The sequence below is a fragment of the Pyrgilauda ruficollis genome, unplaced genomic scaffold (genome assembly GCF_017590135.1).
Source record: "Pyrgilauda ruficollis isolate IOZ18807 unplaced genomic scaffold, ASM1759013v1 scaffold156, whole genome shotgun sequence".
Lineage (NCBI taxonomy): Eukaryota > Metazoa > Chordata > Aves > Passeriformes > Passeridae > Pyrgilauda > Pyrgilauda ruficollis.
In genome coordinates, this window is record NW_024514321.1 from 81,477 (window position 1) to 99,828 (window position 18,352).

The 18,352-nt window shown below is 39.3% G+C and overlaps 1 protein-coding gene across 1 annotated transcript in view; it reads right to left on the minus strand.

Annotated features, from left to right (window-relative positions):
• NELL1 (neural EGFL like 1) overlaps positions 1–18,352 on the minus strand; it is a 209,023-nt gene that overhangs the window by 72,245 nt on the left and 118,426 nt on the right. The window contains exon 13 of the mRNA XM_041461862.1: positions 5,814–5,939. Within this exon, the coding sequence (XP_041317796.1) occupies positions 5,814–5,939 (126 nt within the window). The remainder of the gene's footprint in view (positions 1–5,813; positions 5,940–18,352) is intronic.

Consider the following 18,352-nt stretch of genomic DNA (forward strand, 5'->3'; position numbering starts at 1 on the left):
AGATTCCCAGAGAAGCAGCTTTCTTTTCCACTGCATTCCCAGAGGAAGAGCAGGCCCATCTCCAGCAGCCCTGGAGCTTCAGAGAAAAACTCCAGCCTTGTGCAGGATCCCTGCTCCAGCAGAAGCACAGCTGGCACTGCAGGAGGGCTGAGCCCCCATGGGATGGGACTGTGCCACCACCCTGACCCACAGGGCGTCAGGTCTTACTCTGACACTATCAGTGTTGTTTTGTATTACTGCATTTTTTTTTTAGTTTTATTTTTTTCCCTGATAAAGAACTGTCATTCCTATTCCCATACCTTTGCCTGAGAGCCCCTTAATTTCAAAATTATAACAATTCAGAGGGAGGGGGTTTGCATTCTCCATTTCAAGGGAAGCTCCTGCCCTCCTTAACAGACACCTGTCTTTTCAAACCAAGACAGTGAGTGATCTCTCCTGGTCTTTATCTCAACTAATCAATCAACTAATTAATCTCTGTTATATTTTTTTCTCCCCTGCCCAGTTGCAGAGGGAAATGATAGAGAGGCTTTGGTGGGTACCAGGAATCCGGACAGGGTCGCCACACTACATCCAGATCCTAATGATATCCTTTAGAACAGCAAGATCTAAAGAGAGCTCTTGCACAAGACAAACCTGAAAACTATTCCACCACAGACCTGGCTTCACTGCCTGCTGCCCCAGACTGATGTTTTCAGCTAGCAGGCAAATGTATCAATTCACCAATGCCAGCCCATCACAAGAACAGCGGTAACGTTTGTTTACTGACCTCCCTGAACATCCAAGACCCCACACAGCACTTTGAAAGTGCAAGTGCCACACCAAAAATAACAATGTTCCTTTCTGGAATGCTAATTTAGTTCACAAAGAAGAAATAGTGGAAAAGAAGGTCACTAGATTAGATTTCAGAAAACAGTGCTATCTTTCAAAGAGTGACCACATTATCAATTGCCTACCTAAAGGCTTTCATTCAGGTCTTTTACAAACACACACACTGATTCGGGATGTGAGGCCAGTAACCTGCCCTTTGAGATTGCCACTTCTCTATAGTAAAACTTGCTGCATTATTAGTATTGTTACGGAGTCAACCACACCACCTTGAACCTGACAGGTAAAGCCCAGCAACAAAAATACACAGGCATCAATTTTAGTAATAACAAACAATTTGAACATTTGTTCTAACCACAGCAGGGATTTTCTGCGGTTGAGCTGCCTTTCACAGATAGGGGAGGGGAAGAAGGGAAGAGCAGGAGAAAGGGTTTCTGATTTTTTCTCTTGAAAATGAGATGTCTCAGAACTCTTACATTCTTCTACGCTTTAAGCACAACTTTTCTAATAACGTGCTGGAGAAGGGCTTGTTCTGAAAAGCACAGTACATTCAAAACTGAATGCTGCCCCAGAAACCACACAGGATGGAAGTGAAGTGACTTATGGGATAACCAGTCAAAATCATGAGCTTTTCTTACTTCCTCTTCTCTACCAATACTGTAAATCAAATTAGAACATAAACTCAAGACTAAGATTTATATTATAAGACTTCTTCTAAATAATATACTTCCATTCTAAGACTTCTAAATTATATATTTCTATGTAACATCTATTTTTTCACAGAATTAGAATACTGAACTATGTGTTTTGAAAATACTTCCTGTTTCTGTGGTAGATAGAAACTTACTTTTTGCAAGTAACACACTAATATTTTACTGATTTATTGCTTTGAGAAAGCAAAGGTTAAAGAAATCCTGGAAATATTATCACAGCAAATGAGGACTGAAAGAGGGTTAAAGCACAGTCCACTATTGAAGTATCATGTAGACCAGTAAGTTATGGAGGTGGATTATTTTCAAAAAGACAGCATAGCTTTGGTGCATGAAGAGGAGGATGCTTGCACAGGTCTCACCCCATTTTTACAGAATGGGTACTACTGACATGCTGGATGGCCAGATAACTTTCCATGCTACTTCTTGAAACGATAAAACTTGGACAAAATTAGCTGAGACATTCGCAAGTCCAAAGGAGGCTTCTTCATTTAGAAGAATGGCCATGAATAACACATGGAAATAGAGAATGAAAAATCTCCTGGCACTCTCATTTGAAAAAGTCTTTAAGCTTTATTACACAGTCAGTGAATATTCATAATAAATTGAAAAAAAAAAAAACCAAGAAAAAAAAAAAAAACAAACACAGGCAAACAAGAAAGCCCCAGATGAAACAAAATACAGTGTCAAGCCCAGTAGTGACCACATGAACTGAAACTTATACTTTGAATGACTGCAGGATTTGAGGGAGTTTTTCGTGTTCCATGCAGATGCAAGGAGAAAATTGCAAAATTAGTCATTATTTTTTAAATGGCTGTCGTAGCTGTTAAAGGCCAGGAAACTTTTTTGTGATCATTGTGATTGTCTTCGTAGAAAATGCCAACATTATGCCAAGCGAGATGAAACCTACCCACATTGTTTTCTCTTCCTAGCAGCATGATATATGAGGTCATTACAGGTAACTTATAGTTTATTAAGATGAAAAATCATTAGCATACTTGATTGAATGGCAGTGAGATATAGGAACTATATATTCTAGTTTCAAACTACAGAAAATCATGTGCATGAATTTTTAACATCATATCAGAGGACAGATGAAGCCCATCAAAAATAAAAGTATTATATTCTTATTGGGTAATTATTAAGGCTTTTAAAAGCATAAAATGAAATAATGCACTTCTGAAGCAAACTGCTTCCCAAACTGCTATGTTAGAAGAAAGCAACACAAGAGAACTTATTTTTCAACAAGCAACCAGGGTAAAAACATGTGAGAATCAATCAAATGCTACAAATCAGTAGATTCCAGCAAATGAGAACATCTGGAGCAACAAATCTTGCTGCCAGTTTCAGAATGGACAGGACTGTGATTTACTAGAGAACAGATAAACAACCTGTCAGTGTCCCAGGAAGAGACTGAAAAGCAGGCTCCTATTCCAGGGTAACTTTTCTTAATAAAACCATCTTTCACTCAACAAGTTAATTAAAATTCAGTGCACAAAGCCCTAGGAACAGGTAAGCAGAAAACCACTAATGTACCTTTCTTGGTGAACACAGGTTGAAGTTATTACTACGAGGCTGACTAATCTGTCTCATCATCCCAGGTCTTTTGCTTATGTGAGACTGAACACTGATTATTTATTAAAATAGTCAGTACTTGATTTTAAGTCATAGGTGAGAGTGTAATATAACTGTAGACTTCATCCAGAATAATGTTTTAGTCACTCTGTCCATATGACTGCATTTTCTATGCAATCAGCACATCTTCCAACACAGCAGCTTCTTATTGACAACCACAGAAGTTCCTACTTCACAGTTGGAAACTATTATCCAAAAATTGTTTTGGGAAAAAAACTTTCAGCAACATCAAAACTGTACAAATTAGTTCAATTTCACTAAGATCCAGTGTTTTAAAGAAAATACTGGAAGCAGCATATTTAAAATTCAGCAATATCCAAATGAATTTTATTTTGCTCAATTCAAATTGACAGAGCATTTCAGCAATCACTCAATTTCCTTTTATAAAGATAAAACCCCTTCAATATCAAATGGAAACATTTCTTTCTGCTTAAAAATTGTTTCTGATTTACACCTTCCACATACAGATTTACACCTTCCACATCCTTTCCGCCTTTTGAAAGCTACAAGAGCTGGGATCAGCCACCAAGCATATACCAGCCCAGCAACACACAGAATCTGCTCAACTGCAAATGACTTTATACCTTGATGAACTAGACTCAGGCTTCCCAAAACAAGATATCTCCTGCGCCATGGAGAAACTCTGCTTCAGGCTCAGCAGCGTACAAAACACACGCAATGCCATGCATGTGCCTAAAGCACTTATATCTGAAACTTCATCTTTATCCTGAACCCATCTGAGCCTTACCCCACACACACACAATTTTAATCAAAACACCAACCCATCTCAGGCTTTCAGATTTGTCTCCAAATGCATGGTTCAATAGCAAGAAAATTTCTCATCGATTTGGTTGGAACAAAGAGTAACAAAATTTTAAAGACCTGAGTAATAGCTACAGTCTATGGTGCCTGCTAAACATTTGTTGTCAGTGTAAGGGAAAATTACTTAAGTATTTGCTGCCTATTTTTTTTCCTTTTTTTTTAATCATTACTATTACTGCTAGAAGTCTGTTTAAGCATAATGTGAAATACAAAGACAGGATTAGTGCTTCTATTGCACAGTACTTAACTACATTTAATATTATAACAAACACTTATTTCTAAATACAACAGGCAATGAACCAAGTTTCTCCTGATCTGTGTAATGCACTTGCTCTGCTTTTTAATGACAATGTCAAAAATGAAGTGATTTTTGCAAGACAGTAAACCTGCAAGAAATAGTTGTCTCTCGCATTCCATTATTTGTTCTTTTATCTGCTCTGGATTCTTTGTGTGCATGCTCTTTAAGTGAATGTTCCCTCATTACTGTCAAGCAACTTGTCTTGCTACTTCACACTTTCTCGGTGTATCACAATGCATGCCTAATGATAGTGCCTTGCTGGAAAGAAAGGCACATTAGGAAATTAGTAGAGCATATATGGAAGAGAAAGAGTCAGATTATCAAAATCACTCTCCCCATCACTGTGAAGGTTGATACCTCACACAGCACAGAATTTAAGGTCTGAATCTGTCATGTCACATTGTAAAAGATCAAGAAAAAGTGAAAAGAGACAGGTTACACAGAAATAATAACTCTTTGGGCAAAATAAAAATCAGCTTCCCGACAGCTATTTAGTATCAGTATCTCTCAAGAGGTGGGCAGGACTTTCCTACAGTTTTATAAAGTATATAATATCAGCTGAAAGACATGCTGTCATCATGAAAGTCAACATTTCCTATGACCTTCCCTAAGGATAACACGCATTACAATGTAGTTATTCCAGGCTGAAAATCATTCTGATATTGAATATTCCTGTGCCAACTTTCCACTTCAGAGAACAGCTCACCCAACACCATTCTAAACATGTGTCAAGCTGATTTATATCCATTTCAATAAACCTACCTAATATTTTCCTCCTTTGCATGACAGGTGTACCATCAAAATAATCCCAAAATCAAGACTTTCTGAAGCACTGTCATTGAAAGATGTTATTCAGCTAGATGGAGTTGGGATGAGCAGTTCAGCAGCTTCTCACTTTTTCTGAGACTACCAGAGACGGTCTCTTAAAAACCTCTAAATGGAAATGAGGTCCTACCTACTTTCCACTAGGAATTTTTAGACCTCATTTGGCAGATAGATATCTTTAAAAACACCTAGCTAGATTGTCTAATGCTATCCACTTGCTGTCTTTTCTAAACAACATGTCATAGCTCTTGAGACATTAATTCTCAGCATTAACAACAATTTCCAAACCACCTAACAATAACTGGATTTAAGAACTTTATACATTTCAGTTTCCTTTTGCATGTTTGTCTCGGCTCTGTCCAGAAAGCTTCTCCTCCTGGGTAACTTCTCATCTTTCAATCCACTGACCAGTTTCAGCTGATGAAGTCTTATTTCTTCTCACACCACACGTGATCTCAGCCTCTGCACCTCACACAGAAGGCAGATGTGGGACACAAAGGGACTGTGTCTTGGCTGGCAAGAGCCCTCAGTGGCCTTCCTCAGCCACCTTCCAAGCTAACCCCAAGGCACTTCCTACCACATTTATCCACCCTACCTGCGCCTAAACTTCATCCTGGCAAAGGGCCAGCTGCTGAGTGGCATTTGGGTCTAGACAGAAGGCAAGTGTGGCAGTGCCAGCGCTGCAGCTGAGAGCTCACCTGTGCAGGAGAAGTCATCGACGCGCACGTACCCCGTGATGCAGTCGCAGCGGTAGGACCCAGGCAGGTTGACACACACGGTGTTGGCGTGGCAATAGTGCATCTTGGCAGCACACTCATCAATGTCTGCAGGGAAGAACCACACAGGGAACTTAGAGTCAGACTCAGTGAAATGAATAACATGACATTACAGAAAATAAATTCCATTTACAGCTCCAAAGGCAATCTGTTTAAACACTAGTACTAAAAAACAAGGCAAATTCAGTAAAAAACATTCCTTAAAATAGAGCTAAAACTCCTGTATCACAGCAATGTGTTCCTTCCCACTGTTCTTCATGAAACATTATTTCTTTTTTTAATTCTGGAAAAAACACACATTTGGGGTTTTTTTCCAATGCTAAAAACCAAAAACTGATGCAGTTTTCAAACACATAAAATAGTGTCAAAGTATGCAATACTGAAAATCCTAAGTCTTACGGGCACAGTAATCCACACAGCCTGGGCTCAGTTGAATTGTGGTCAGATATGGCACACCAGGTTTGCCAGGACAGCGCAGGAACAGATTCCACTGCCCAGCTGAACAGTGAGTTCTCCACACCTCCAGACTCACCCAAGTGCTCTGGCAATGCACAGAACCTGGACACACGGTTCTGCTGCAGGAGTTACTGGCCAGGGCTCTCTGCCAGCTCCACATGTCACACAAGGAGAAGACTGAACCAGTCACCTAAGCCCACTTTATGGTTTGCATCACATCAAAGCAAAAAACCCCACATTATCAAGGAGCAGCAAAAGCTTGACCTCATGTCTCAGCTTAAGCAATCTCTATTGCCGCTGCAAATCCAAAATCCATAACTGTTTTCACAATAGTGACTCAAACCTGTCATTTACTGCCTGTTTAAATATCCCAAAGCTCTGTCATACTGTAAACTGTAAAATCTTCTCCATTCCTTTTTTACAAAACCAGACATTATACTGAAGAATTTTCTTTATTTTTTTTCTCAGCAGGATAGATTTTCTGCTTAGCAGCGCAGATTTTACATGAAGTAATTCATGGTTTTCAAAATATTTAATTCTAGTGTTACATATGTCCAACACAAAGAAAGATGAATCAGAGACATTTTTCCTCCTGTTACTTTCTTTTTGTTGTTGATTGCTCACACTCTGGAAAGGTATCAATTGACAGCACAGCTGAAGAACCTCCTCAGCTCGAGGAGAGGTCACCCCACAGTGCAGCCTCCTATCACACCCCTCTGCACAGCCATCTACAGTACCCCTTCTCCCTCCACACAATGCTTTTGGGAACACCAAAACATCAGCATTCTGCCCCAGAATGGGGGGAGGGAGTTTAATTGTGCACATGCTGAGTTCTTGGTTACCTAAAATCAGGTATCTTGTTTAACTTTCCTAAACTGAAGCAGCTGCAGTTGAGATACACCCCCATTTTCCAGTCTCTGAAAATGAAACACATGCCAGCTACACTCACACTTTCTACATTACAGACATCTGTCCAGCAGCAGCTACCAGCTAAATATCTTCGTGCTGGCCAGCAAACAGCTGGCAGCGATCTCTGACTGCTGCCAACTTGGGATGAATCAGAAATGATGGCTTGCAGGCAAAATACTTTGTGTACCACTGCAAACACCTCAAACTATCTCATTCTTGCATTTCTGTTGTTTCAGTTGCAGTGCCACTTGATGAAATGAATTTTAAAAAGTCAGGAGCATCAATATATGAAAGATAAAAGCCAGAAAAAATCCTCCCACATGTCTTGTTATCACACCACTGAGTGCATGAGCCACTTGGGAAACTCTCAGGTGTTGACGTGTGTTCACACTGATCTGCTTGCAGACTATTTTTAATAGGCTTTTGGAGCGTAGCTTTGAGGAGTTTTGCTCTTGCATATCTAATAATTTTCTAGCATAAAAGGAAAAGGAATGAAAAGAGGTCTGCAAAGAAAGCAAGAATGTCAAAACAGCAACCAATTCACCTGAAAATTAACCTTATGCACTACCCTTCATCTCCTGTTCCCTCACTACACTTTTCTTTATTCCCTCAAGGGGAAGTGAGAGGATTAAAAGTGTCAAAGGTGAAGGAATTTGAACTTAGATTCATTGCAAAAATGGCCCAGGTTGCTGCAACAAAAAATATGAGAATACCCAGAGATAAAAAGAAAATTCACTACCTATATGAAAATACTGCCATGAGAGAAGATCTCAAAAGGAGACTAACGACTTCAAGTGATGACTTGACTATAAATAGAAGAATTGAGCAAAACTAACTGGCACTGAGTTGCTGCAGAAGTTCCAGAGCCCAGGAAGAAAAAGTCTGAGCCTAACAAAGGAAGGAAAAAAAAAAAAAAAAAAAAAAAGATGTCTCTTCAAACTTTGTTCATTTATTTAACTGTCTTTGCAATCTTTAAGGGTTACATTTTCTATAAACCCTTTCAGCATTTCAGATTTTCTTTTACCTTTGCAGTATTAGCCTTCCACTAATACATGCATTTTCTTTAGAGAGAACAATATTGAGAGGTCAAAACTGGCAACAGAATTTTCTTATTAAAGCCTGTAGGGCAACACTAAATCTGTTGCTCTGGACCACGGTGCTACAAATACTTGTAAAAGGTTAGGTATTCATCACAAAAAGCTTTGCGTTTTTACTTAATATTGTTAGAGTAAAACCCATAAAGCACACAGTGCTATATATCAGTTCAGCTGTAATGGAGCTCAAATTGTGATTCATGCGTATGGATTGCCTGTCGCATTTGAAATATTAAAGCTCATCTTCTAGTGGTCTTTGGAGGTGACAAAAATACATGATTTATGCTTCTCTCTAGGCTGGTGAAGTAGTTTGTTTTTCTTTTAAAAAGGTATACTTATGGTCTTTAAAATGAGACTTGACACAGCATAATTATCACGCACATATCACCAGCTTCCATCTACATCAGCTCACACTTTGCACCAACAGAGACATTTGGGCTCCAGCTTTCTGCAAGGTCTGGTGTGTTAGAGGGTGGGCTGGCCTGGGAAGGGACTGGTACCCTGCTGGATTCCAGTGTCTCCTCAGCAGCCAGTGAAACAGGGTTCATTGTCAGTGCAGAGCTCTCCTTACAGCATTACTCACACACCCTAGAGCTAATTAGCTATCTCCATGACTCTACTGCAATAAACAGAGTATGTGAACTCACAGGCAATGATAAAAGATAATGTCTGTCATTAGTTGTGCCAGTGCACTCAGCAGTGCTGTGAGTACACTGGGACAAACACAGGGAAAGTATCTCAGTGGAGCTGCCTGCTTAGCACCTGACAGGAATCACCTCATACAGCCGAGGAAACCAGGTGGGAGGGGAAGACAATGCAAATGGTGTTCAACCGTGGCCCAGGAAAGAGGTTTTCTCATCTGCAAATGTACTTTACAAACTGTCCAAACCACTTAACTCTCTTTATGCTTGATTTAGAATCCTATTACTAAATATCTGTAATGCTTAAAGATGACAACAAGACACCAGATCTCAACTAGAGCATCTCTTTGCTGTTTGTCCTCCCCAATAAGTCACATCAAACCAAAATAATTTCAGCTGTAAAGAAGGCACAATACCTACGAATGGCAATGGGAGTTTGAGAATTTAGTTTCTCAACTCCAAGGTGAAATGGAGCTATTGTTTTTTAAACCGCTAGTCCTGTAATAACCATGAGGGAACAATTTTGAAACAAAGCACTCTCTGCCTCTGGAATTGTACACCACTCTTTCCATGCACTTAACAATAATCCCTTTACACATTAGTGCTGTCATCACCTGTTGCTTGGGGCTTCATTTTCAGTTTTACTACTAAAAGACAGTAATATACAAATCAAAACAAAATGAAACAAATTATGAAGTGTTCCAGAGCAGTAACAGATTATGTATTTTTATTATAATCAATTTGCAACTATCTCCCAGTTATTCACTTTCCAGCTGGGGACTATACCAAACTAAATTAGAATTTTTGGGAACTCTGTAGGAAAGCAAAGGCAGAAAATCAAAAATGGGGGGAAAAAAAACCCCAGCTTTGCAGAAAGCTCTGATGTCTAATTCATGATTATTAATACGGGGGAGGATTCCCCTCCCCTCTTTTTATTCAAGCCAGTACTATGTATTGACTTGAATGGTATCAAACCCTGGTCTACATAATCAGGATTTTTTAAAATGTGAAATCAAACAGTGTTACTATTCAAGTAACGTCAAATCTTAAAGAATGTTCACAAGGTGATGGAATCATATCAGTGAAGTGTCCAAAACAGCAGAGAACAGCAGCAGTGGAGCACGAGACAGACCCTAAAATAGACCCTAAAATTTCAGCCACCTCATGCTTATGCTAAAATGAACACATGCCATTTTCACTCCACTGACTTAGCTGCTCCTTGTTCATTATATTTGCTTGCTCTCCAGATTCTCCCTGATTCCGCCCTCCCCTGCTCTTATCTCCTTTCCACTGTCAAACTCACTTGACTTCAGCTCCGCTTGCCTTTCTATTTTATCTTTTCACCCTTCCTCTGCCTGTCTTCTTTCTCACACATCTCATGCATCTAACATACCCCACACACCTGGTTTTTACCTTTAGCACAGGCCTGGTTTCTCACTTTGTGCACCAGAACCCTCAGGGAGCCATAAAGCACTAGACACAGCAGTCAGCAGTTCCCCACGAGCTGGCACAAGCTCAGCCTCCCCCAGTTGCCCGAGTAAGAAGAGACTAATTACTGGCAGCAAATGTTTAGGCTAGCCTTAAAACTGTTTACCAACAACTGTTTACCTGCCTTCTTGGTAGCAATTCATCTCCTCCAAGGCAGGGCAGCAGTACAGCTCTGCCTTGGGGATGGAGCTACTGCCCGTTCAGAGGCAGGGAAAGAGCCCAGAGCAAGAGCAGATAAGCCAAAGAAAAACGTCCCTTTCAACAAGGCTGAGAAATATTACCCTAATGTCATTAAGAAACTAAGTAGTGAAAAATGCCTTTATAAATTAGGGCTGGCGTAGCATCACCTGGGAATCCAAAGGCAATACAATAACTATCAATATAATAATATCAGGAAGTATTATCACTTTGACTTTTAGAGCACCATTAAAATGGTGCAGCCTCTTCCTCTGCGCACAGCATAGAAGTGCTTTACATTGCTACACCCACTTTATGATCAGTACTAGAGTATCAATATTCCAAATCTGCTGCTCTAGGGATGGAAACCGTACAACTATCAGGTTAAACAACTAAACAGATGAATGTTTTAAAGCACATATTCACATGCAAATCACACTTGAACAGTCATACTTTCCAGTGCAGACTAGCCCCAAACAAACATTCCTGAGAAGGACAAAAACAAAAATTCGAGGGAATGTTCCTGGTCTTTATTTCAACAGTAGTAAGCTTAAATACTTTCACCATTCACACTCAAGGAAGCAATTGATTATTCTCAAAAAGAGATCACATTTTGCTACCTGTTTCTCAGCTACAGTAGTAAACTGCCCGGGGTTGTTTCCTAAAATCTGTCCTAGTGAAGCCTTAGATGTTAAAATATTGCCTAGGTACAATAGAGTCCCTACTCCATCCTTGTTATTGCTTACAATAATACACAAATAATCAGCATCTTTACTTAAGGTTATGATTTTTTGTTGAAAAAAATGAAAATTTAAAAAAATAACTGATTTCCATTGCCTGAATCTGCCCTGATCTGACCAATTCCCTGACTCTCTGGAGTCAGAGAATTTCATCTATAGTCTATTTTGGTCATCAATCCTCAAAACAACACAATCCTGTCTTGAAAGGCAGCACTCAGCCTTTTAAAAATCTTGCTGTTCAGACGATCTAGTGTCCCTCTCAGCAAGAAGTTTTTTCCTTTTATTATGCTACTAAGTTCTGCTTCTCTCTGAAAACTGAAAATTTGCAGTTCCACTCTCCTTTGTGCTTTCCATCATCACACTGGCAAATTACGTGCACTGGTTTGGTGGGATGGTCCCAAAGAACCCTGGGATCTCTTAGGATAAAATCAGTTTGTTTAAATTAAAGCTCTCCTAAAAGATCATTTCAATCAGTTCAAAAGCTGCCATTGATGTGTTAACATCAAAGAAAATATAAGTCATGTGGTGTTGTTTTTAATATAAAGGAACTGTTTTCTTAACCCTAAGTGCATTCATTTGATAAATACATTAATAGAAAATGTTCACAGACTTACTACTTTTTTAAAAATGTTTGCAGCTTTAGTTCTTAGGGATGGTTGATAACTTATTCATAAGGTTTCTCTGACAGTTGCAAATAAGTTATTTTAAAAAATATGCAGCCAGAATTCGCATATGATAACACAGCTTAAGAGAATGCAGATTAAAAATAATCACAGAAAGCAGAATGAAACATTTGGGGAAACAGGTTTTGGCTAACAGCAGCAGCTCAGTCATTTGCTCCAACATGCCAAAGCAACTAGGAAAAACAAGTAAAAATTCTGCTTGTACTGCTGTAGCAGCTGCTGTGATGTTTAGAACTAACTGAAGTTTAAAAGGATTGCTTTATCCGGGATTACTCAAGCCTTTTAATTTTTTTCTTCTAATTACTCTTTGAAACTATACTGATATTTCTATTTAGAATGCACAGCAGCAGAACAGGCTACTAAGGAGTGTGCCTGAGTGGGTGTAAGGATTTTTCTTTAAAGACTGCTGAATTTGCCCTTCCCCACAGTGGCTTATGAGAGGTCATGTAACATTTTGGGAGTCTACCTGGCCAGAAGGATTCAGGACTTTTACCCAAGTCAGTGCCACCTTCCCTGCTCTCCAGCTACTCCCTAGCCCCTTGGATTCCATCAAGGCAGATCAATGACTTGGAGGATACTCTGCTGTAAGGGATTCTTGGATTCTGAGGAACATTCATTACATCCTCTCATGGACATTATGGCAGAGAGGTTCTTTAACACCCCCAGGTATTTTAACATACTCAGGCATACCAGCAGCTACTTGAAGTGGGAATTTTGTATTTCAGGGAAATGGCCTGGTGTCCTTCAGGAAGGGGGGAAAAATTAAAAGGGAAAAAAAAAAAAAAAAAAAAAAAAAGACGATGACTGCTGCCTCTTGAACTGTATTAACTGCTCTGAATAGAGCAAGATGTAATGGCAGGTAGCCTGGGAGAAATACTGAGAAACTGCTTCATTTTGAGGCTTCAAACTGACAGAAGGTGGGGTTAGATTAGACACTGGGAAAAACTTCTTTCATGTGAGGGTGGTGAGGCAAGAGCAGCATGCCCAGAGGAGACAGGGTGCCCCATCCCTGGCAGTGTTCCAGTGGAAGGTGTCCTTTCCCATGGCAGGGGGGTTGGAAATAGGTGCTCTTTAAGGCCCCTTCCAACTCAAACCATTCTGTGATTCTGTGCAACTTCTGCTGATGATAATCAGACCACTTGAACTAAAAGAGAGGTAATCCCATATAACCTGGTGCTGGCCCTACAGGAGCTGTTGGGTGTCAGAACTTTGCAGAAGCAAGCCTACAACAGGAGAAGATGTTTGCTCTCTGTAGAGTCATACCCAGGAGATTTCAGGGGTTACAGAGCTATGGCTGTATCCCCCAAGAACAGCACTACATCATAAAGCAGCAGAGATCTGTACTCTCTCTATCCACAGTCAGAGCCATGGTCCTGGCAATATTGCCAAGGACTCTGCAGCAGGTAACAGCTAAATTCAGTGAAAGGTAAGAGAGAAGCTCAGAAAAAGAATGCCATTTAAATATAATGTATTTTGAAGGCTTCTCTTATAAAAATATTGAATTAGAAATAAGCCCATGTAGCTGTCTCATAATGATGTTAGGGTTTTTTTCATACATATTTTATCTTAAAAACAGCTCCAAAAATGCTGTTCTTTTTATTATTTTTATGAAATATGTTGTGTTCAATATTTCACATTATAAATGCTTTCATCCATCAGCCATACTTTTTCAAAGTTAGTAAATAATCATACCTGGACATGTTATCTTTTTCAGAAGAGAAGTTTCCTTAAGGCTTCTCTCCAAGTGTTAATTTAGGAATAAATAAACATTTCTACAGATGTGATAAGTAAAATGTTGGTGTTCCTAAGGTTCATCCTTGTAGATATAATAAATGCTTGCATAGGCATTGCGACATGTAGCCAACAAAGAAAATATTGCTTAAATTCCCCATAATAATCATGTTTGGCAGTGCAACAGAAATTAAACAGTACAGAAAACATCAAAAACCACTGGCTTTTCCTGTCCTCCCTCAGGTATGATGTATATTTTTTTCCAGAATGCAGGAGATGTTTTGGGAATCTCCTAGCTGCTGAGGAGAAGATAGTGGGGAAAAAAGGCTTATCACACAAGGCGTATGCAGGACACATTTTTTCCACCAAAGATGGTTTGATAAGCCAAACAGTAAATGGTGAGCTGTCCTGTCACCAGCTGCCAACATGGCACATCTCCTGGCAACCGCAGGCTTTGAGGTTTGGAGTCAGCACTGTGACACTTCTCCACCACCCCCATGCTGAAACCCAGAGCAATGACAAGGGGCTGATCTGAGCACGTTCCCTCACAAATCCATGCAGACCAAGAAATACGTAAATATCTGTGAAGCTCGTTCCCTTACAGCAGTGGTGCTCACCAGTGCAGCACAGTTTGCTTCCCTGGGCCACAGAGGGACCTAATTGCTTTCCCCTGGCTAGAACCCAGGATTAGAAACCTCACCAAATTACCACAGGGAAAGAAGTGGAAAGAGTTATATATAATAAATCTAACTGGACTACTCTCCCTTAGTAGTACTCTCCCTTAGTACAACTCTTTCACCCATCTTTCTTCTTCAAAGGCTCTTAATGCACAAGAATTCATTCTAAATCTAACTACTTCATGCTTAGCTGTAAGTTACCATTACATAAGTCGACTACAAATAAAAGGTTATGCTACTGCTGCTCACAAATATATTACTGCCCATTAGAAAACAAAGCAAAATAATCACCTCATCTCAGGAAAATAGCTCTGTTCCCTAGAATGACTGCTCCTACTTTACTACATAAATGTACTCCTGAAGCCAGGCTTGCTTTGGCTTTGATTTCACTTCTGAAAGAAACTCCTGGATCTCAGCAAGCACTGATGAAATAAATTCTGCTATCCAAAAAGGAATGTAGGATTTCTGTAACAGATTCACCTCCTTATTTATTGTTATTTTTTAATCTTTCCAAATACTCTGAGAGATACCAGTGGATGCTTACACAGAGGGAGCGTTGAAGGGAAGAGGTGAGGGAAATGCTGGTTTTTTTTCTAATCTTCCATTTACCTAATACAGGTAAATATTAGCCAAGCAGTACAATACATTGAAGTAACTCTATCCATTTTCATTCAGCTCATACCTTACCTTTTCAATCCCCTCTATCTGATTTTACTAATGGCTGGGGTTGAACAATGGATTATTATATCAAAATGAGCAATTCTTTCTTCATGCCATTATACTGAGAGTAATTATATTAAATATTTCGTTCCATCAGCATGTGTCTTATGCCACCATCCACCATTTTTCTTTCACTCTCTATTTTTTGCCCAGTACTCTTACCCAGTTTTTCTCCTTCTATATACATCCTGCAATATTGACTGGCTTACTCTTTCAAATCCACACAGATGCTATCTTCAAATGATAAATTGTAGAAGGCTCCCCATGTAACTGATCTACAATCCCTGTGCCCACAGCAACATTTTACTGTGACATTTTGAAGGATGCTGTAGCTCTCTGAAAAATTAAACGCTTATGAAAACTGTATGGGGCTTTTTTGGGGTGGTGTCTTTATCATGTTTGAAAAAACCTACAGCCCTGGACAACTATTAGTCTAGTATTTTATAATGACTTTAATATATATTGTTATAATAAATGAGACAGATAGTAGCAAAAATCATATCAAATTAATACTCCACAATTTTGCACTGAAGTATTTTTTTCACTCAAGGACTATTTGTGCAGCACACAGGCTACAGAACAACACTGTCCCATGCTGCCAAACACCAACTGTGCCCTATCCTCTCTATTTATGGCCTTCATTTTCTTAACTATTCTCTTAACATCTTTTCAGCAATTCATTATTCAGCTGTTTCCATTACATCTTGTTCCCCTATCCAGCTCTGCTGAAAAATCCATGAGGAAGCACTGAAGTGGCAGACGCATCACCATTGCTGAGTTGGCAGCAGCGCTTCCTCACTGCCACATAATTCAAACCAGGTGGTTGCACATGATAGAGGATTTACTGGTTTTATTTTCATGGGTCCAGATTATTCCCTGTTAATCAGGTTCCACAGAGGATAAAGACTAATATCATATTCAGATAAGGAAATTATGGATCATTGCAAAACAGTTCCTTTCCGAGTATCCCTCAGAGCCATGCTAAACGCGTTTTTGTGTTCCACATCCTTGCTATGCCATCTAGTCTTATTGTTTGTTCCTTTTTAAATTTAATTTCATCTATAATGGAAAAATAAACAATGAAACATCAGCAGAATAAAAACACCTAATTTTAGATATTACAAATATTTTTCCCTATAAACACAATCTTAATTGACATAACTGAAAAGTTCAAGATGGATCTCTCATCAGCAAATATGATAATCAGGTGTGATTTATAGCACTAGTTACTAAAGGAGGCATTTCTGGTTTGGAGATTGCAACAGTACTGCATTCCTTAGGCAAAACCTGAGGTGAAACAAGTAAGAGGAACAGTAAGAGGGGGTGGGGGAGAATCCAACAGCTGATCATAAAAATATTCTTTACCTGGAACCTAAAGTCCTGCCTCAACACTTAGGATAAATTTTAATTGCTTTGCTTTTGGCTATGAAATTGAACTGGTGATTTAATGCTTTCCCCTTTGATAACATAGTCACATGCTTAGCTGCAGTTAAAAAAAGAAGAAATTGGAACACTCACATCCTTAATATTTCATTTTTAGTAACTCTTCATCTAAATTACTTCATAGCCCATCATCATAGGGTGTTTTACAATATATGTTTTAGATACATTTCCTTTATCAGTATCAGCTACTGAGGAATACATTCACGAATTCCCTTGAGTTCCACCAAGGCAAGTGGTCAGAGCACAAAGAAAGGCTGGAGCAGAGAGCTGCAGAGCCAGTCCTTCCCAGCCACGAAAGCTAACTGCGAGGGATGTGCAGCTTGCCCCAAGCTTTAATGGGAGACCCTGAATGGGCACATGCCCTCCTGCCAAGAGCCCTCCTGCAAACAAGCTTCCCGAGCTTTCCAGAAGCAGGGTTTTAACTTGTAGAACACAGCACACCTTCGGGAGTAGAGGTTGGGAACAGAGGCAGCATTGTGTTGCTAATTGTGATAGTGAATTACTATTTTATTGCCAGCATCATTACATAAATTTCAGAGTATGTTATCAGCAGTAACACCCAATTCCAGCATGGCCATGGCTGGCTTTTACCGGTTCTTCCAAAACCCAGCAGAATTCTCTGTAAAATACAGGACTGCACAGCAGGGCAGTGGCAAAGACATACTTTAACATAGGTTAAAGTAATCCTTGTGAAAGTTAGCAGAAAGCCCAGAAATGAATAATGAATTGTTGAAAGTCCAGAAATGGGCTTTGAACCAACCTACTGAATAGTCTGTGTGTGTGTATGTACTTATTTGTACACTGGAGAGGAAGGTGAATCAACAAAGATCTCACCCTGAATGAAGAGAAAGAAAAGGAGGGTCGAATGAGCATTACTGATTCCAATTGCTGTGTTCTGACTCAAATTTTTATGCTAGATTAAGCTTTATTTAATTGCAAAATAGTAACTCTTAAATTGCTGTTGATGAAACCTTCATGTATTTTGTCTCTGCAGAGAACCATTATGAAAACCATGTGAGATTCCATTACCAATATAAAGATGGAAACTTCTATAGATATCTAATGCATTTCCATCATCTTGATTAAGAAGCAAATTCTGGCCTGATTTCATTGGTCATTCTACATTAGTTGTAAATAAATGATAAAAGAAAAAAATAAAGACAGCAAAACTAGACAAGCTGTGGATAGAAAGTCAATACCAAAAATCAATGCAAAATACTCCTCATCCCAACGGTTTCCAATGCTTCCACCTCCCTTCGCTTATATTTCAAGGTATTGTTCACTTTTTATTAACAGCAATGTAACCTCATCACATTGTGGTACACAGCATGAGGTTACCCATAAAATAAAGCTAGACAGGATGCTATGAAAATATACTCCCACTGATAGAGACTTTGAAAAACTTGAAGTGATAATTGTCAAAGTAAACTTCATGAGACTATATAATAAAGACCCTACTTTAAAGAGTCTCTGAGATTTTTCCTGCACCAAAGTTCTCATTTGAAAAAGGTACTGAGAATACAAATCTCTTGTCAATGCAAATCAATGCCTATACCAGCATAAAATGGAAAATATTAATTTGTAGCTGCCAAGTACAGAAGAGAGCTAGCAGGCACTGGGGGGACCTGGTCCCCCAACACACCCAGTTGCTGCAGAGTCCTACCTGTAGTTTAAATCCCAGACAAAAATGTGTTTAAAAAAG